The 20232-nt window shown below is 34.2% G+C and overlaps 1 protein-coding gene across 2 annotated transcripts; it reads right to left on the reverse strand.

Moving 5' to 3' along the window:
* Window positions 1-236: 236 nt before the first annotated feature.
* Window positions 237-6123, reverse strand: LOC142352997 (fringe glycosyltransferase-like). Of its 2 annotated transcripts, none has more exons than XM_075405170.1 (2): window positions 6020-6123; window positions 237-1674 (listed from the first exon to the last, which is right to left on the reverse strand). In XM_075405170.1, exons 1-2 carry the CDS (start codon window positions 6057-6059, stop codon window positions 923-925), a joined length of 792 nt encoding a protein of 263 aa, XP_075261285.1. In that variant the 5' UTR covers window positions 6060-6123; the 3' UTR covers window positions 237-922. The 2 variants fall into 2 exon arrangements, with proteins under 2 accessions (XP_075261285.1, XP_075261283.1); XM_075405168.1 differs by lacking the exon at window positions 6020-6123 and adding an exon at window positions 4796-6003.
* Between the last annotated feature and the right edge of the window lie 14109 nt (window positions 6124-20232).

Consider the following 20232-nt stretch of genomic DNA (forward strand, 5'->3'; position numbering starts at 1 on the left):
TGTATATCCGCTCTGCTGTACTTACCGTTGCATTAACTTTTTTAGTTCGTAACTATTCGCTGATCTTAATTTTTTCAACTATCAATTTGAACTGGATTGCTACAGATCACACAATACGGGATCTCTTTGTGTATACCAGTTCAATCCGATAGAAAAAACAAATCGAAGACAAAGATATATGTCTAAGACCTGTTTGTGCAAAAATATTTAAATTTAAACTTAAGTTGGCTTTTGCTATTTGTACTCACAAGTTGAGAATACCAGAAGTTGGGGTTGTAACAGTTGAATTTCAGCTCCAATAATTCGTTGATGCAAGACACAGTAACAGAATTTACTGCTCAAGAATAATATTTTGAATACAAGACACAGTAACAATTTACTGCTCAGGAATATTTCTAGTTCAAGACACAGTAACACGTTATTTACTGCTCAAGACAATTTGTTTTTGCAATATTTTGCTGAGTTATACTTTCAGCCGTTTTCTGCGGCTACTACGTTGAGTTCTGTGTGTTGCTTTTTGTTATTTCCCCCTTTTTCTCTTTTTTCTCACGTGACAAACTGTAACTAGAACTAGAACTATAACTATTAAAATGACTAAGACAACAGAAAGTGTTTTGTTTCTATTTTCCCCGCCTATGCAAGCTTGTTATTCCTTAAGCTCAGCTCCAACAAAAGCAAATTCCCACTATTACAACCCACAGAGTTTTTGTCGGAGGAATAAAATAGCATATATATGAGAGTCATCAGGCAAATATAAATCCTCGACCGGCCAAAGTTTTCAGAGAGAGTTAAATTATTGTGTTAAAATTAAAACAAAATTATTTTTACAGTTTAAATAAACTTGTTCCCAAAAATGCAAAGATCATAGAGCGAAACTAATGTTTAAGCAAACCCCTAGAAAATCAATTTGGGGTTTCAACCATTACAAAGACGATTTTGTTTTGCAATTAAAATTTGCACTAGAACGACCGTATACTATACATGACAACTGATAGAAGCCAGTCGGATCACTTTGTTCCTGTTGCCTACTAAGTGATATCGAATTAGGCTTTATTTTCTTCTTGTCGTAGCTCAAGGAAATTTGCTGACCAACAAATTCGGGTTTCAAAAGAGCCATGTCTTCTAAATGCGAGTGTAATCTGTTGCTTATCGTCAAAGGCACATCATCATGTAAATTGGATATAAGATATCCCAAGAGGACGTCATCGGATAAGCCTGTTCGCTCACATTCAGCAGTAAACTTTTCTGGGTGCAACAATTCTCTCAGCGACTCTAACAGACTCCTAGTGAGGCATATTCCAGCTCCACCAGTGGCAAAGAAAAAATGATGCACATTAGAAATTTCTTTGTTTTTCTCTTTGAAGGAATATGGCGTGGACAATGAGCTCCTTCCAACATAAAACTTTTTGCTTGAATCGAACTGTGAAAGAGTTTTCTCTAACTGGTTGATGTTCACAAAAGAATCATCGTCGAAATGACAGACCCAATTGGATCGTGGATAGAGAATGAGAAAATTTGTGAGGCTAGTCGATAGTTGGCAGCATTGGTTTAGCTTCCTGTTGAACGATGAGCAGTTTGATGCAAGTAATTTGACACCGAGGCGGGTGAAAAGCAAACTTTTGGCAACTTCAGCAGGTCCCGTGATTAGAACTTGATCGCTAGCAGACACCTCACCTTAACATGCGAGCAAATTACGTCAATTTACAAACAATGTAAAATAATTCCTTCAGATAGTCATACTAGAAGTAAAAGTAGTTGTAGTAGTAGTAGTAAAAGACCTCAATTTTTCAAAACAAACCGTTCAATAAACATTATCGACTAAGAGCGGACGAATTGCTCTCATACGACTGGCAAGCGGTTGGCTTCGCCAGTAGCTATCTGCGTCTTAGGGAGGCTAGCTTAAGATTAATTGAGGGAGGAGGGGGTGACTGTGTAGGGTTACGGGTGCAAAAGTTGGGGATTTAACGATTAACGAGTTGGGGGGGGGGGGGGGTTAAACTCTTAAAAACCACCCTTCGCACCATAATTTTTCCCAACAGTTTAGGCGAAACGCACACTTAGAGTCTGATGAGCAAAAAGGCTCTAAGATAGCTACTCAGCCACTTAATTCCCTCTGGGCTTTACCTGTTTATCCGGTTTTGAGGACGAAAAGTCAAATGGTCAGAGAAAACAAGGATCAGGCGAAAAATTGGTGGCACGAAAAATTCAACAGGACTAACTTTATTTGAGAGCAAATAAAATGCATATGGTGTTGTCTTAAAATAAACTATAATTCAATCTTGATCATTAAAAGGAAAAAACCTGAGCTTGAATAAAACCGATAATTACGAAAATTTAGCCAAAATGGCCTGAAACATGCATGTTCGAAATTTAAAATTCGCAATGCCGAAATTCCTACATAAGATGCAAAAGCTGAAAAGCCAAACATTTCTGGCATTTCAAAACGCAAACTGCATGCTTCCAGCAAGGTGAGGTTACTACAAAATTCTAGCTACTATCTCGAACAGCTTCGGAATTCTCGATTAATGCAAAAAGTTCTATACAATGCCAAATGTCTTCTACAATGATCGCAGGTTTTATCGGATTTTTAAAATCCGATATCAATTTTTCGGATGGTTTTTTTTCATAAACGTTGTCAGTACTATTCTAGAGTTGCACGCCCCACTTATAGAAAGCTTTCAACCAGAAAAAAAAATTGCTGAAAACCCTTGGCTAACAAAAGCTGAGAAGAAATCACGAAAAAATATAGACTTTTTAATATCTGGAAAAAAAACATCGGGGCAAGAACATACCATTTTCAAATATCAGAGAAATTTGGTTAATAGGCGTTTAAAAACAGCCCAAAAAGAGTTTTGCAAACAGTTTTTCAAAGAACTACCAACAAGTAAAGAAGTAGAAAATGAACTTGATATTGCAAATTGTCTCAATAGAAGTTTGATATTGCAAATTGTCTCAATATACAATGGACAATATGTGAGCGCTCCAAATATTTCTCGCATAGAAGTTAGGGAAAAGTTTTGCTTCAGAACAGTTACACTAAAGGAACTCTATGATGCCATTGATTCACTCGACAATAAGTCTCCGGGTCCAGGCGTTTTTAATGCTTGGGCAATCAGGGCTGCAAAGTTTCCAATCTGAACCCATTTGCAGTTTGTTTTTAACACATGCATTAGTCAAAATATTTTCCCATTAGTCAAAAATTTAAAACTTGCTTTCATTAGTCCGGTCTACAAAAAAGGGGAAGTAAAAATTTGTGAGACCTATAGGCCTATCTCAATTACTCCAATGTTTGCAAAACTCTTTGAGCGTATACTTCTCAATCAGGTTAACGAATTAAACCAAAAAAAAAATTTTGAACGGTACAGAGTTTGGATTTCAAAAACTTAAGTCTTCAACAGATGCTGTTTTACACTTAATCGAAGCATTACAAGAAAACTATGATAACTTAAAAATTTCAGTTGCTGTTTTTATTGATCTAGCTAAAGCATTTAATTCAATATCGCACAAAATTTTTCTCAAAAAGATTGAAGCTTACGGTTTTTCAGAAAGTGCAGTTGATTTATTTGCTTCATTTCTTGAAAACAGACAGCAGTGTGTTAAGATAAATGATGTTTACTCAGAATGGTTGGAAGCAAATCATGGTGTTCCACAGGGAACTGTTTTAGGGCCACTAGTTTTTCTTCTTTACATTAATGATTTTCGAGAAAAGGTACAAGGAAACTTCGACATAATTCAATTTGCTGATGACACAAGTTTCCATTTTAGCAGAAACAATGTCAGCGAACTGGAAAAATCTGTTCCTGAAATACTGTAGAAAACAGATACTTATCTAAAGCAAAGCAAATTAACCATGAATACCGGTAAAACTGAACTTCTTTGCGCCTCGAAGGAAAATGAAAATATTGATCCAATAGTTTTTCGGGGATAAAAAATTAAACCACAAAGTCACTGTAGATACTTGGGTATAATGATTGATTCTAAATTATATTTTCATGTACAACTCAACAAAGTCCTATCAAATATGGCCACAGCGATTATATCCATATACCTTTTACGTTATCAGTTACCTCTGAAAGCACGATTGATGCTATTCAAATCCCTAGTCCTTTCTCATTTAACAATCAGTGCTCTATTTTTTCAGAACTTGAATTTCCCTGCAATGGAGCGAATTAATCGACAAATCAATTGGGGAATTAAAGTTTGCTATATGAGAAAAAAGTTTGAGAGATCTAGATTTCTTAGTAAAATCTGACATTTTGCCTGCAGAACTTTTAATAAGCCCGATGAGTGTTTCAAAACTTAGGAATGATATTTCATTTTTTAATCAGACAGCACTGAGAGTTTTTTTCTACGTGGCAATGTCTCAGTAAGAAAAAACAAGAACTGAACAGCAAAACAGCTGCTTCTCCTAAGGTCGAGCAGTCGATCCTTACAAGAAAGAAGCATCCAAAAATGGAATAAACTTCCGCGTGAAGTCCGGACTATCAGATCACGCTCAAAGTTTAAACGCATGTTAAAACAGCATCTGCTCCAACAATTCAAACTTGTACCGTTGGAAAGGAACGTTGGTGGCTTCAAAAGTTATTTTTACCTTTAAAAAACGGAACCACTAATTTTGATTCTTAACATTGTACTAATTTTGTACATATAATTTTAAACTTTTAATATTTAACCCCTGGGTTATATTTTCAATTTACTTGTTTAAACAAAAAAAATAACATGAAGAGTCAGGTAACCTATACTAAAAATACTAGTTAAAAGACAAATCCAAGTAAAATGGAAAAGGAAGTATTACCAATCCAAGTCTCCAATAGCAGAGACAACCGGTTTTTGTATGTCGCCTCGGACGTCCTAACAAACACTGAGTATTTTACTTGAGATTCATTAAGGCGGCTGGAGTAAGGACCTCTTTTCGCAAGGGAGCTGAAGATAATGAAGGAAAAAATTACAAGACAGAAGCAGAACACTAAGCCGCTGAGTCTCCGCCATCTCATATCCAGCAAAAAGAATTACTTAATCGATAAAAAATCTGAAAGGAGCACCAAATGTTAATTTTGCTAAAATACGCAAAACTATGATGAAAATAAACATAACCGACTAACATCAGGCGAGTTGCTCTCAAACCATTGGCGAGCAGTTGGCCTTGTCAGTAGCTAGCTACGGTTAAAGGAAGCTAGCTTTAGCTTAATATTGAAGGTACGTGGGGTGGGGGAGGGCTGATGTCGGCGAAGGGGTGAAGTGGAGGGGGAGCTGAACTCTAACTCCAGGAACCTTCTTCAACGTCAACAAAAAAGTTTCAGTCAATTGCATACTTAGAGTCTTGTGAGCCGAAAGACTCTGAGAGCCTTTAACGCCCTCCGGGCATTACCTGTTTAACCCTCTTTTTGGACGAAAAGTCAGAAGGGTCAGACGAGTAATTGCAAGTACACAAGTACTTTAAGCCTAAGGGATTTATCAGTTATACCGTTTCAAATCCAATTCAAATAGCTGAAGCGGGCAGAAGAAAAACGTTGAAGACGAGGAGGCTATCATGTGACTATGAGTGAGATGATGTTGGGTGAGATTTGAAAAATTTCCTGAAAATAATTGAACGCCCGGTAATTGCATTGAAATTTATGGATTCATCTTAAAAGGTTTCTAACTCTGCCTTGCATTCAACTGCTTAAGTTTGAGTGACTCAAATGAAATGGCAAGGGATTCCACTTATTTGCGGTAGAATGAAAAACGAAATAGCTATATAAACAGATGAAGGCTGGCGCTCAAAGATGATTCTATTTCAGGTATAATTTTTCCGATTTAAGGAGTACATCAAGGTTACTCCTTGCAATTTACGACAGTTTGATTGCACATTTCAGGCAGTTTGTAAGATTTGTAGAGAGCAAACAAAGTGTAAAAGAAACCAATTTGTCAAATTAAAATTACTTCCAATACTTAAAACAAACGTTTTCGAACTTTACGTTCATCGTCAGGTTAAAACTGTTTTACAAATTGTTAAAAGATAAAATGAATATGTATTTACATTTGTCTGAGATGACAATTAAAACAATTCTAGGAAACATTCTAAAAAATTCAATCGAAAATTTTTCCTTATATACAATGTAAAAGAAACCAATTTGTCAAATTAAAATTACTTCCAATACTTAAAACAAACGTTTTCGAACTTTACGTTCATCGTCAGGTTAAAACTGTTTTACAAATTGTTAAAAGATAAAATGAATATGTATTTACATTTGTCTGAGATGACAATTAAAACAATTCTAGGAAACATTCTAAAAAATTCAATCGAAAATTTTTCCTTATATACAATATTTAGCCTATTTACAACACATATTTACATCTGTTATCAATTTACTTAAAAACATTCCTATTCCGGATTTTTCGATTTTGTCCATGTTCTTGTATTTTTAGGGTTATTCCGAATTTGCCCTAACCATAAGTACCCCTCTTGTGGAGGTTTTGCAAATTTCGTTTTGTCATGCACAAAATGTTTTTGCCCTATGCATTTTCATTTAGTCAAAATTATGATTTGAACTAATATTTTAGCGTGAGTTCCCTCCCCCTATATTTGTCGCGTGTGTTTAGTGCCGGCTTCAGCTTGCTGATATATATAGCTTCGATGATCATTAGTTTTTCTACTGACCGACAGGCGTCCAGAATTCTCCATTCAATGTCATTCGTGGCGCCACGAATGACATTGAATGGAGAATTCTGGACGCCTGTCGGTCAGTAGAAAAACTAATGATCATCGAAGCTATATATATCAGCAAGCTGAAGCCGGCACTAAACACACGCGACGAATATAGGGGGAGGGAACTCACGCTAAAATATTAGTTCAAATCATAATTTTGACTAAATGAGAATGCATAGGGCAAAAAACATTTTGTGCATGACAAAACGAAATTTGCAAAACCTCCACAAGAGGGATACTTATGGTTAGAGCAAACAAACCTCACTTCGAATCGAAGGTGACGGTACTGTTGATGATCGCGGGACAGTAGCTGATTTGGTCAATGCGTATTTCCCGACCATTGCTGGCAATAAACTAGAACAATCTGACCAGACTTGGAGGAAATTTAGTTTTTCACCAGCCGTAAAGTCATTGTTTGTTTCCAGTGGGTGATGAAGAGGTACAGAAAAAGTTACCGCACTTGATCCTAACATATCAACTGGACTCAATGGTATCTCTATGAAAATACTGAAATCTATGCTTCCAGTGATTCTGCCACACTTAAGTAGACTTAAGTAGACATAAATAGTTCATTTTCCCGGGCAATTTTTCCAGATTGTCTAAAAAGCATGCGTAACTCCGCTTTTCAAAAAAAGCTCAATGTTTGAAGTGAGCGATTATCGACCAGTATCAATCTTTCCTGTTGTTAGCAAAGTCTTCGAACGAGCTATATATACCAGATTTTATAGCTTATTGAACAAGCGATTCAATGAAAAACATTTTTGGTTTTCGTACTAGATGTAGTGTAGTATTGGAAATCGCAGACGTGCATGAGAAACTACGGTTTAACTTGTATGTTTTGCATTTTCCTTGACTTTCTTGAATTCAATGTAATGCATTCGATACCGTTAGTCATGATTTGGTGATTCAGGAACTGGAAAATTATGGTGTAAGAGGCGTCATATTGAGTTGGTTTCGCAGTTCTCTTGAGTCGGCAACAGACTGTTTTCATCAATGGAGCCTTCTCAGATTTCAAAGTGATCAGTAGTGTGTGCCACAGGAGTCAATAATCGGCCCTCTCCTTTTCATTATATACACGAACGACTTTTTTTATTTTGGCAAATATTTGGATATGCATATGTTTGCGTATGATGCAACACTTATGTACTCTTCACAAGCTCTGGATGACAGATTCAATGTTTCTGACATTGTTTGCCTGCACAAGTGGAATAAGTTATAATCATTTATATTTAAATATTAAGAAATCAGGATTCATGTGGTTCTGTAAACCGCTTACAGATATTAGGCCTCAAATTGAAAGGATCAAAAACTCCTATTCTGCGAAGTACTTGGGCATTCATTTAGACAGAAATTTTTTTATTGCCGTTCATGTTGATAAGGTTGTTAAATGTTTGTCAAAGCATGTGTTTGCTGTCGCAAAAATCAGGAATTTCGTGAACAGAAACGTACTCATTCTCTATTACCGTTCCTTTATCGGACCGGTAGTTCGACATGGTCTTTTAATCTATGGTTGTACAACAAATTCGAAGTTATGTCGTATCTATATGGTGCAGAGAAAACTGCTTAGTCTGATATTTTTCAGAAAACAGAGAGAAAGTGTATCCAGCCTTTTCTCAGAATCTATTTTCCTAAATTTGTACGATTTATACATTCTGGAATTTTTGAAAATTAATTTGAAATCGGTCAAAGCTTAAATGTCTACTCGGTATCTGAACAGCCTTTATCAGCGTGATGTGAAAGATTGCCTTTCTCCGAGGTTCGTCTCATCTGGCCTCTTCAAGAAACCGTGCCTCAATAAAGCCTCAGGTAAGAGAGAATTGGCCTGCAGAGGATGCGTTCTTTTCAAAATATTTGATTAGGAAGGGTTTTATTGTTGTTTCTGTTTCCGGAGAGGAAAAATCATTAGAATGATCTTTAGATCATCTCAAGGTCTTTTTAAAAAATAATTTATTCGATACCTTATTCTAGTATGAGTTCAGATTTCTTTCTTTCTTTTATACTAGACCTATCTCTGACTATTGTTGCGCTTCTAGTTGCTGTTGAACTATTGCCCAGAGGAGGTTCCTTTCGGGTGCTTTGGTATTTCTTTTAGAATGCATAGAGTTATGTACAATGTATATCACTGGAATAAAATTGGTGTCTATTCGGATAGTGATTCCCAGGAAAATTTTGAATTATATTAGTTGCATTTTCTCCAATCAACCATCTTAATTCAATTAATATTGTTGGTTAACCTAAAATCGATGAACATTGACTTGAAGGCGTTCAAAAAAATGAAAAGCTGATCGCGCGAATTCATTTAATTTTCTAAACGGATCAATTTGATTGGTATAAAAAAGCGTCTTGAGTCAAAATTTGCTGCCAAATTCAAACCACAAAGAGGTCTATATTTCATTGATCTAAAAAAAACTTGCAGAACTTTTGGTTTAAAAATCTTTCAAATTTTTTGACATTGTCCTAAATATAACATTAGCTATTGGTTCGTTATTATGCTGCAAACAGGTTAATACCAGTATAAGTTTATTTAAAAATTACCGCGCCGTATACAGACACTTCTTGGATGCATTCATTTTTCTCTTAACAATTTCATGAGGTACTTCTCTTCTGTTTCAGACATCCAGAACGTTTTAGTGACACTTTTATGACAATATTCATGAGCTGTTATAACTCACAACTCTACTCAGGAAACACAAGTGTAAAGGGGGGCCATATTTGATGATAAAAAATAGATCAGCATAACCAACTAACGTCGGGCGAATTGCTCTCAAACAACAGGCGAGCGGTAAGCTACTTAGGTAGCTATTCACGTTACAGTGAGGCTAGTTTTAGCTTAATTGAAGGAGCGTGAGGTGAGCGCAGCGGGGAGTGCACTGCAGCGTGGGGGGATGCAACAGATGGGAGGCGCAACGGCGGGAGGGGATCTTTCGCTGCACGGGGCACTTACGGCCTGAACTATGTGCAGGGGTGGATATTGGGTGATGATGTAGAGGCGGGGTGTGGATTCAATTTCTTAGTTGGCCTTCAAAACTTGAGTAAAAATCAATGGAACAGTTTCTGTGAATCGCATACTTGGAGACTATTGACCTGAAAGGCTCTAAGAGAACTTAATGCCCACTGGGCGCTACCTCTTTATCACGTCTCTTAGGACAACAATTGCTAAAATTCATGATGATAAAAAATTGAAAATCATTCCATTACCCGTAGACACAAAACAGTAACCTGTTATCAAACCCTAGAAGAGTTTTTCTGACACCTTGGCCTGAAAAAACACATCAAACGGCAAAAGATTTTCGAAAAATTTGAAAAAGATTTGTGAGATTAGTATAAATTAGCATGCTTTTGTTTGTATTACCAAAACATAAAGCTCTTAAAATGAAAAACACCAACAGAGAGAGAGAAAGAGAGAGAGAGAGAGAGAGAGAGAGAGAGAGAGAGAGCTATGGATATCAGCCATAATGAGATTTGACTCTGCAGCTTCTAGTTTTCTAGACTTGCTAGTAATTGAACCATATAGAAAAAAAAATGCAAACAAACAAAAATTAAAGTTTCCAGATTTCGCAGAATCATTTCATTGCCTCATGAGACCATACACCATCTCTATTTCAAGCCTTCAAAAAAATCGTAAATTCGATACGCTAAAATCTCGAAGAACATTCCATTACATCAAAAACTATACTTTAACCTAAAATCAAACCCTAGAGGAGGTTTTTTGACTCTTGAGGACCGAAAAGCCTAAAAATTGACAAAAAAATATAAAAAAAAAGCGTGAGAAAAATTTTACAAGTTTTATCGAAAATTTGCTAAAATTTGTAACCATAAAAGCTGAAAAGCTATTCCCTGTGCAAAAATTTTTTCAGTAATTTATTATTGATTTCTAAAGGGGGTCTTCTGGGCCCTAGATTGGGAAAAATTTAAATAATAACAAAAAATGTCCAAAAACAATGAACAAAAATGCAAATTTTGTCAAACAAACGCTAAAATTCTTGTTGTAATAATTTTGAAAACCATTTCTTTACAACTAGAAAAAATGCAGTCACCTAATAGCAAAGCCTAGCGGGGCTTCCTTGACACCTAGGGCTAAAAAACAACAAATGGCAAAAGTATTCAAAATTTTGAATAAATTTGTGAAAATTATTAGGAATAAGCTTGTTTTTGTTTTGATCACCGGAATATATAGCTCCTAAAATAGTTAAAAAATTACTTATGGCTTTCAAAAGACCTTTACCAAATTTAACCAGCCTCAGTTTGATAAGTCCAACAAAAAAGAATTGAAAACAAACAAGAAAACCCGAAAAACTGCATTATTTTGGGCTCAGAAACTCCGAAAATTTGCTTTTAAATTTAAACTGCGGCCTTCCCAGTAGCTTACCACACTAAGAACTTGAGGAACTGCTAAACGTGGTTAAGAGCCACAAAAGAAACACAATACGTGCTTGGAGCTACCAGTTTAAACTGTTTTTAAGGACGAAAGTCAAATGATTCAGTCGAAAAATTGGCCAAGACCAAAATCGCATAAAGTAAAGACTGACACTACAAATACAATTGATACAAATTTCGAACAAAGCAAACTAGCAGTCAGCGAAAATTCAAAGTTTTAATAAGTGCGAAACAATACACATACAGTCAAACTAAACAAATAATGTCCAAGTGTCTCCGATTGACCGAATGTCTGCAATTTTTCCTTGCTGTGAACAATAAATGAAAAAAAATTCTGAGTCTTTTTGATAGTCAAATGTTACACAAAAAAACAGAAGAGTGTTGAAAAAACAGGTTATTTATTATGAAAAAGATATTTGTTTCAGTCAGAGCCAAGTACTTGTTCTTCTATTTCAAAAATAATCAACTAAATCTAAAGTAATAGGCTAATTGCAGATTATACCAAATTTGTTTATGTGTATAATATCGATAACAAAAACTATGAAGTGTCCTTTATTGCTTCTTGTCATCAAAGATTCATTTCAACTCGAAAACTTTTACTTTTCTAGACCTGTTTTGAAAATCTGAAAAGTGCAAAATTTAAAGAAAATTTCCTGATTTTTAATGAAATGAAATGATTTTTTGTTTCTGGAGTTCTTTTATGCAGCCCATCAGCAGGACTTAAAAAATGTTCTTTTCCATTATTGATAGATTAGCGCAAAAAGTACAAATGATTCGAAAATTTTGAAAACAATTGCAAATTTTTAACAAAAACTTGCTTACATTCCCGATAATAATACCTTCAGGACCATTATACGCGAAAAGAACCAAATAACGTGAAAAAAATTGCAAGTTTCGTCAAATAATTGCAAAATTTTGTGATATTAAAAAAATGAAAACTGACTTATGGCCCAGAAAAATTTTTGTAGTGCTTTATTATAAAACCCCAATGGAGCTTTTGTGACCCCTAAGGCTAAAAAAAATTGACTATTGACAATAAATGTCAAAATTGCAATTTTTGTCAGAAAAATTCTATAATGATAAAATTTCGAAGAAAATTCCATTTAATCTAGAAACTATACAGTAACCTAATATCAAACCCTAGAGGAGGGTACTTGGCTCTTAAATATAGAGAAACCTAAAAAAATGAGCAAAAAATTAAAAAAAGAAAAAAATTTCTAGTTTTACCAAAAAATTGCTAAAATTTGTGATATTAAAAAGTTGAAAACTACTCCATGGCCAATAGAATTTTACCAGTAACTGATAATCATACCCTTATAGAGGTTTTCAGGACCCTAGTTCAGGAAGAACTTGAATATTGACATTAAATGTCAAAAAATTGAACAAAAATTTAAGTTTTGTCAAACAGTTTCTGTGAGTCGCATACTTGGAGACTAGTGATCTGAAAGGCTCTAAAAGAACCTAATGCCCGGTGGGCGCTACCTCAATATCCTGTCTCTTAGGACAACAAATGCTAAATTCAAGATGATTAAATGTGGAAAACAATTCCATTACCCCTAGACATAAAGCAGTAACCTGTTATCAAACCCTAAAAGAGTTTTTTTGACACCTTGGCCTGAAAAAACACAACAAATGGCAAAAGATTTTCGGAAAGCATGAAAAAAATTTGTGAGATTAGTATAAATTAACATGCTTTTCCTTAGATTACCAAAACATAAAGCTCTTAAAATGGGCATAAAAAGTACTTATGTCTTTCAAAAGACCATAAACAATCTTAACCAGCCTCAGTTACACTGGTTCACCGAAAAATCAAAAAAGACAAGAAAACACAAAAGTCGCAAGATTTTGGACACAAAAACTCCTAAAATGACCTTTTAACCTTATACTGCGGCCTTCCCACTAGCTTCGCCACACTAAGCACTTGAAGAACTGCTAAACGTGGTTAAGCGCCAGTAATGCAAATAAAGGAGGATTTGGAAATTATATGTTCAAATGTGTATAGAAATGGCAGTGTATAGAAGAGAACGGGCTGCCATCAACCTTTTCCCGCAGGATATGAAAAAAAATTTTCATTATAACAAAACCGACTTACGTCGGGCAAATTGCTCTCAAACGACCAGCGAGCGGTTTGCTTCATCAGTAGCTGGCGACACTTTAGTGAGGCTAGTTTTAGTTTAATTGAAGGGGCGTGAGGTGAGCAGAGTGGGGGTGGTGGTACAACGGGGCTGGGTCTTGGGATCGGTGTAAGGGGGTGATTAGCCTTAAGAGGCCCTTACGGCCTGAACAATGACCAGGGACGGATTGTTTTTTTTGGGGGGGGGGGGTCTATGATAATTGCTGCTTCTAAGAAACACCGTTCACACCATAAGTAGAAGTCTTTAAAAGTTTCAGTGAATTGCATACTTGGAGACTAGTGAGCTGAAAGGCTCTAAGAGCATTTCTTGCATTTGTTTATCCCATTGAGTACGAAGAGTCAAATGAGTCTGCGAAGAGTCAAAAGTAAAAAATTGCACAAAACAGACCAACACGATTAATACAATCACTACAAACGTCATTTGAGAGCATTTCACAAAGATTTCCCAAAAAGTGCTAGTTACGTCACATATGACAAAAAATTTCGACTATACTTCAGCGTTAATGAGGGTAATAGATGATAACACCCCACATAACAGCGGCAAAAGTGAGGCATCAACAAAACAGTTGTTGAAAAATAGAGATAGAGTGCGAGAGAGATAAAACGTAAATAAGAAAAAGAAGAAGAGAAACCCCAACCAACAGAGAGAGAGAGAGAGCTACGGATATCAGCCATAATGAAATTTGACTCTGCAGCTTCTCGTTTTCTAACCTTGTTAGTAATTGAATCATATAGAAAAAATATGCAAAATACAAAAATTAAAGTTTCCAGATTTCGCAGTGAAAAAAAAATTTCACACCTATTTTTTGTCTCTTGAGTTCTGTCATGTAATCCATCAGCATGACTTAACAACTTCTTTTTTCCAGTATTGATCGTTAAACTCAAAAAGGACAAAAGTATTCAAAATTTTTTATTACAATTGAAAATTGTAACAGAATCATGCTAATATTTCTGATATTAATACCTTCAGAATCATTTCATTGTCTCATGAGCCCATACACCACCTCTATTTCAAGCCTTCAAAAAAATCGTAAATTCGATATGCTAAAATCTCCAAGAACATTCCATTAAATCAAAAAAACTATACAGTATCCTAAAATCAAACCCTAGAGGACATTTTTTGACTCTTGAGGACCGAAAAGCCTAAAAATTGAAAATAAAAATTAAAAAAGATCGAAAAAAATTTACATGTTTTATCAAAAATTTGCTAAAATTTGTAATGATAAAAGCTGAAAACTATTCCATAGCCAACAAATTTTTTTTCAGTAAATCATTATCGAACTTAAAAGGAGGCCTTCTGCACCCTAGATTGGGAAAAACTAAAAAAAATGACAGAAAAGTTTCTAAAACATGGACAATAATGCAAATTTTGTCAATTAAAAGCTAAAATTCTTGATGTAAAAATGTTGAAAACCATTTCTTTACAACTAGAAAATATGCAGTAACTTATTAGCAAAGCCTAGCGGTGCTTCCTTGACACCTAGAGCTAAAGAAAAGACAAATGGCAAAAAATTTTCAAAATCTTGAAAGAATTTGTGAAAATTTTTTAAAATTAGCATGTTTTTGTTGTGATTACCGGAATATATAGCTCCTAAATGGTCAAAAAAAGTAGTTCTTAAGGCTTTCAAAAAAAAGACCTTTACCAAATCTAACCAGCCTCAGTTGGATAAGTCCAACAAAAAAATACGAAGAGTCAAATGGGTCAAGTAAAAAAATTCATAAAAAAGACCAACACGGTTAATACAATTACTACAAACGTCATTTGATAGCATTTCGCAAAGATTTCCCAAAAAGTGCTAGTTAAGTCACTTATGATAAAAAATTTCGACTTTACTTCAGCGTTAATGAGGGTTAGATGATAACACCCCACATAACAGCGGCAAAAGTGAGGCATCAAAAAAACAGTTGAGGAAAAATAGAGATAGAGTGTGAGAGAGATAAAACGTAAACAAGAGAAAGAAGAAGAGAAACCCCAACCAACAGACAGAGAGAGATAGAGCTACGGATATCAGCCATAATGAAATTTGACAATGCAGCTTCTGGTTTTCTAACCTTGTTAGTAATTGAATCATATAGAAAAAATATGCAAAAATACAAAAATTAAAGTTTCCAGATTTCGCAGTGAAAAAAAATTCACAACTATTTTTCGTCTCTTGAGTTCTGGCATGTAATCCATCAGCATGACTTAACAGCTTTTTTTTTCCAGTTTAGATCGTTAAACTCAAAAAGGACAAAAGTATTCAGAAATTTTATGACAATTTCAGATTTTAACAGAATCATGCTAAAACTCCTGATAATAATACCTTCCGAATCATTTCACTGTGTCATGAGACCATACACCATCTCTATTTCAAGCCTCCAAAAAAATTGTAAATTCGATTTGCTAAAACCCCGAAGAACATTCCATTAAGACAAAAACTATACAGTATCCTAAAATCAAACCCTAGAGGACGTTTTTTGACTCTTGAGGACCGAAAAGCCTAAAAATTGAAAATAAAAATTAAAAAAGATTGAAAAAAATTTACAAGTTTTATCGAAAATTTGCTAAAATTTGAAATGAAAAAAGCTGAAAACTATTCCCTAGCCAACAAATGTTTTTTCAGTAATTTATTATTGAACTTAAGAGGAGGCCTTCTGGACCCTAGATTGGGAAAAACTAAAAAAAAATGACAGAAAATTTCCCAGAAAATGGTCAAAAATGCAAATTTTGTCAATTAAAAGCTAAAATTCTTGTTGTAAAAATGTTGAAAACCATTTCCTTACCACTAGAAAATATGCAGTAACCTATTAGCAACGCCTAGCGGGGCATCCTTGACACCTAGAGCTAAAGAAAAAACAAATGACAAAAAATTTTCAAAATCTTTAAAGATATTGTGAAAATTTTTATAAATTAGCATGTTTTTGTTTTGATTACCGGAATATATAGCTCCTTAAGTGTCATAAAAAGTACTTATGGCTTTCAAAATTTTAAAAACAATTGCAAACTTTTAACAAAAACTTGCTTACTTTCCCGATAATAATACGTTCAGAAGCATTTCATTGTCTCAAGAGGCTAAACAGTATCCCTGTTTTAAGCCTCAAATAGTTTCACTGGCTCATTGAGAGATCTAAAAACTTGTAACACGACAATTTCCCGATCACTTGAAAAAAATTAAACTTTATCAGGAAATTGTTAAAATTCAAGTCAGAAGAAAACTGATAATTATTCCATTAACTGCAGAAAACATGAAACAGCTTATTATCAAACCTTGGAGTAGTGCCTGCTACCCTGGCGACTGACAAAATTCAAAAAAATTCTAAATTATTCAAAAAACTTGAAAAAAATTGCAAACGTTTTAAAAAGTTACTTAATTTCGTTATATTGGAATCTTTAAAAAGGTTCTATTATATCTAAAAACACAGCAGTAACCTATTATCAAACCCTAGAAGAGGTTCCTTGGCACTTGAGAAACCCAAAAATTGCCAAAAAATTTTCAATTAACGTGAAAAAAAATGCAAAGTTTTGTGATATTAAAAAAATGAAAACTAACCAATGGCCAATAAAAATCTTTCATTAACTTATTATAAAACCCCAACGGAGCTTTTGTGACCCCTGAGGCTAATAAAATCTGACTGTTGACAATAAATGTCAAAAAATTGAAAAAAAAATTGCAAGTTTTATAAAAAAAGTTCATTTATGTTAAAATCTCAAAGAACATTCCCTTTAATCTAGAAATTATACATTAACCTATTATCAAACCAAATAAGAGGGTACTGGCTCTTAAGTGTGGAGAAACCTGAAAAACGACCAAAAATTTCAACAAAAGAACACAATTTCAAGTTTTACCAAAAAAATTGCTAAAATTTGTGATATTAAAAAGTTGAAAACTATTCCGTGGCCAAAAAAATTTTTCCAGTAACTTATTATCAAACCCCTAAAGAGGTTTTCTGGACCCTAGGTTGGGAAGAACTTGAATTTTGACATAAAATGTCAAAGAAATGAACAAAAAGGCAAGTTTTGTCAAACAATTGCTAAAATTCATGATGTTAAAATGTCGAAAACCATTCCATTACCACTAGACACAAAGCAGTAACCTATTATCAAACCCTAGAGGCGTTTCCTTGACACCGTTGCCTGAAAAAACTCAACAAATGGCAAAACATTTTCAAAAAGCTTGAAAAAATTGTGAGATTAGTATAAATTAGCAAGCTTTGTTTGGATTACCAAAATTGTCCTAAAAGTACTTATGTCTTTCAAAAGACCTTTACCAATCTTAACCAGCCTCAGATAGACTGGTCCAACCAAAAAATAAAAAAAACGAGAAAACACAAAAAATTGCAACATTTTGGGCTCGAAAATTCCTAAAATGACCTTTTAACCTTAAACTGCGGCCTTCCCGGTAGCTTCACTACATTAAGCACTTGAAGACCTACTAAACGTGGCTAAGGGCCTCTAATGAAATTTTCATGCCCCTGGGAGCCACCTGTTTATCCCGTTTCCAAGGAGGAAAATCAAATGGGTCAGACGAAAAATCGGTCAAGCAAAAATCGCATAAAAAAACCAACAGGACTAATATAATTGTTCGTTTGAGAGCAAATAAACATAAAACATCAATTTATCTCACACTTATTATCAACATTTCAATTCAGCGACTTGAAATAAAAAATAAACCTACATTTTCACAATAGCAGCAAAAAAAAACTATCACTCAACGAAAGATGAAACTCTGCTTACTATTTGCAAATTATCACATACATGGTCAAACCAAAAAAATCATGTCCATGTCTCTTTGATTGACTGAGTTTTCAAACGTTTCAAAAATGGCAAAAATTGATAATAAAACTTACGTACAACTGCAAATTGTTTGCGAAGTTGCAAAAATATTTTGAAAGTCGGCAAATTGAAAAACTACAGCATCAAAAGGAGACTTTAAAACTCTACTTACTGAGTGCAAATTATTCGGAAAAAGCACGTGCTAGTGGGTGCCATATGGTAAAATGTAGATGTATATAAAACAAGGCGGCTCGGTAATGTGCGTACGCAAATAATGTTCCGACCCCGCTCATCCACATTCTTGACTTAATTGGCTACCAAATAATGAAGCGGTATAAAACTTTCAAAAACATACACATCGTTCAAAAGACAACCAATGAAAAACGATAACGCCATGCTAGATGGCCAATGAAAATTGTTGATGAAAAATGCTGAGGACTACTAGAAAGGACAAAAATCAAAATCAAACAACAAAGATTATTTACGACCAAAACTATAATAAAGTCTATAATAAATTATATTAATCAAATCTAGAATAAAAAAATCATAACAAAATCAAACTCTCATCAGATAAAAACCAAAACAATTAAACCTATATTTCATTAGAAAAGACATAGGATGTGTCCCCAATGCGACTGGTTAAAAGGTAAACAAAAAGGAGGAAAGGAAATAAGTGCGAAGTTCAAAAATACTTTTCCATTTTTGAAAACAATTAATTGCACAATTATTATTGTCATTAGATATGAACTGAAAACAATAAAATGTTCGTTTATTTCTACATAGGCAGCAATTGAGACAAGTCACTATCCAATGTTCGATGGCACAAATTTTCAATGCCAATGGACCAACGATTATTGTTATAATTTAAAAAGAAACCAAAAATTATATGATATATACAAATATAAAAAAATATAACATTTTACCAAATCTCGTGTTAGCAAAAGTAACCAGCCAAGAAACGAACAATTTCAACTAAAGCAGTTAAAAAGATTAAAATTTAGCTCACGGGAGACGGATTGTTACCTGTTTATACACAGACTGAGCTAAAAATCAACCGAAAAACTCTGTAAAAAAGACGAAGCTCAAAAACCCAAAATTATTTCTGAAAACAAATATATTCAATAGACAGAAAAGATTTAAAATTACAACAAAAAGCCATGGATTAACTTTCAACAACTCAGGAAGCCAATTGGACCTGTTAATAATGAGACTAAGTAACGAGCACACAAACAAACGAATTCATAAAGAGGCCAAAGCTCGAACAATTTTGCAACATGACACTGCTCAAGGCACTATTATAAGATGTAACCTAAAAGAACTGTAACGAACTATTTTCTATTCATCTTATCATCAACGAATCCTCCTTACAAAGCTTCGACATGACAACAAAAAGAACACTGAAAAAATTGTTCATAATCTCGAAATTTTTAATTAAACTACAAGGTCGAAGCAATCAGTTACAACGCACAACCAAGCACCAAAATTAGTTTCGAATCAGCAGAACTATTTGAAATCTCTAATAAGTGAGATCGAGTAACATGGTGATGAAATTAAAAGAGAAAAGGAGACAAATGAAAAAAAAATCTTTTTTTTTAAAAAAATTTTATTTCGAAAGTCGTTAGAACAAACAGCTTTAAGTTGAAATCTTCAACTCGGTTGCGTTATACGTCTTGGGGAGCAATTAAGTTCAATCGTTATTGGGTAAATGGCGTACAGCAATGAAAAGAAAGACAAACTTAGGCAAAATCAAAAACCCACAAAGTTTTGCGAGATAACTGCGTCTCAGCCCAAGAAGCATAGCGATTCAACAAAAACAATTAACATACCAGATACGCCTTTTTCCAACGTTTAGCATTTTCCCTACAATGCCTTGTTTTAATTGGACTTGTCAATAATGTGATAGTTCGACAAGGAAACAAAATAAACATAAATATTGCAATTCTGCTGAAAAAAGAAAAATAGAAAACACATAGTACCAAAATAATGAAACATTTAGTTGAAATTAAAACCCTCGCCGACATTTATTCATTCATCAAAGGAAGTCGGTTTCCAATTGTATTTCCTGAGAATGCTCCCGAAGTTGAGAGAAAAAAGAAAAATAAGGGCAAAGTTCAAATATTCACCGACTTTTTTTCAAAAAATTTATATTCAAAGTCTTAACAAACATTAGATAACAACTGAAAAAATGTCTAGGTTCTTTTATGCCTTTTAAAAAAGAGATGCATTTTTCATTGGGGACACTAAGTCATTGAACTACAAAAATCATAAGAAATGAAAACA

This window comes from Convolutriloba macropyga, chromosome 14, assembly GCF_964194025.1.
Source record: "Convolutriloba macropyga chromosome 14, txConMacr16.3, whole genome shotgun sequence".
Classification (NCBI taxonomy): Eukaryota; Metazoa; Xenacoelomorpha; order Acoela; family Convolutidae; genus Convolutriloba; species Convolutriloba macropyga.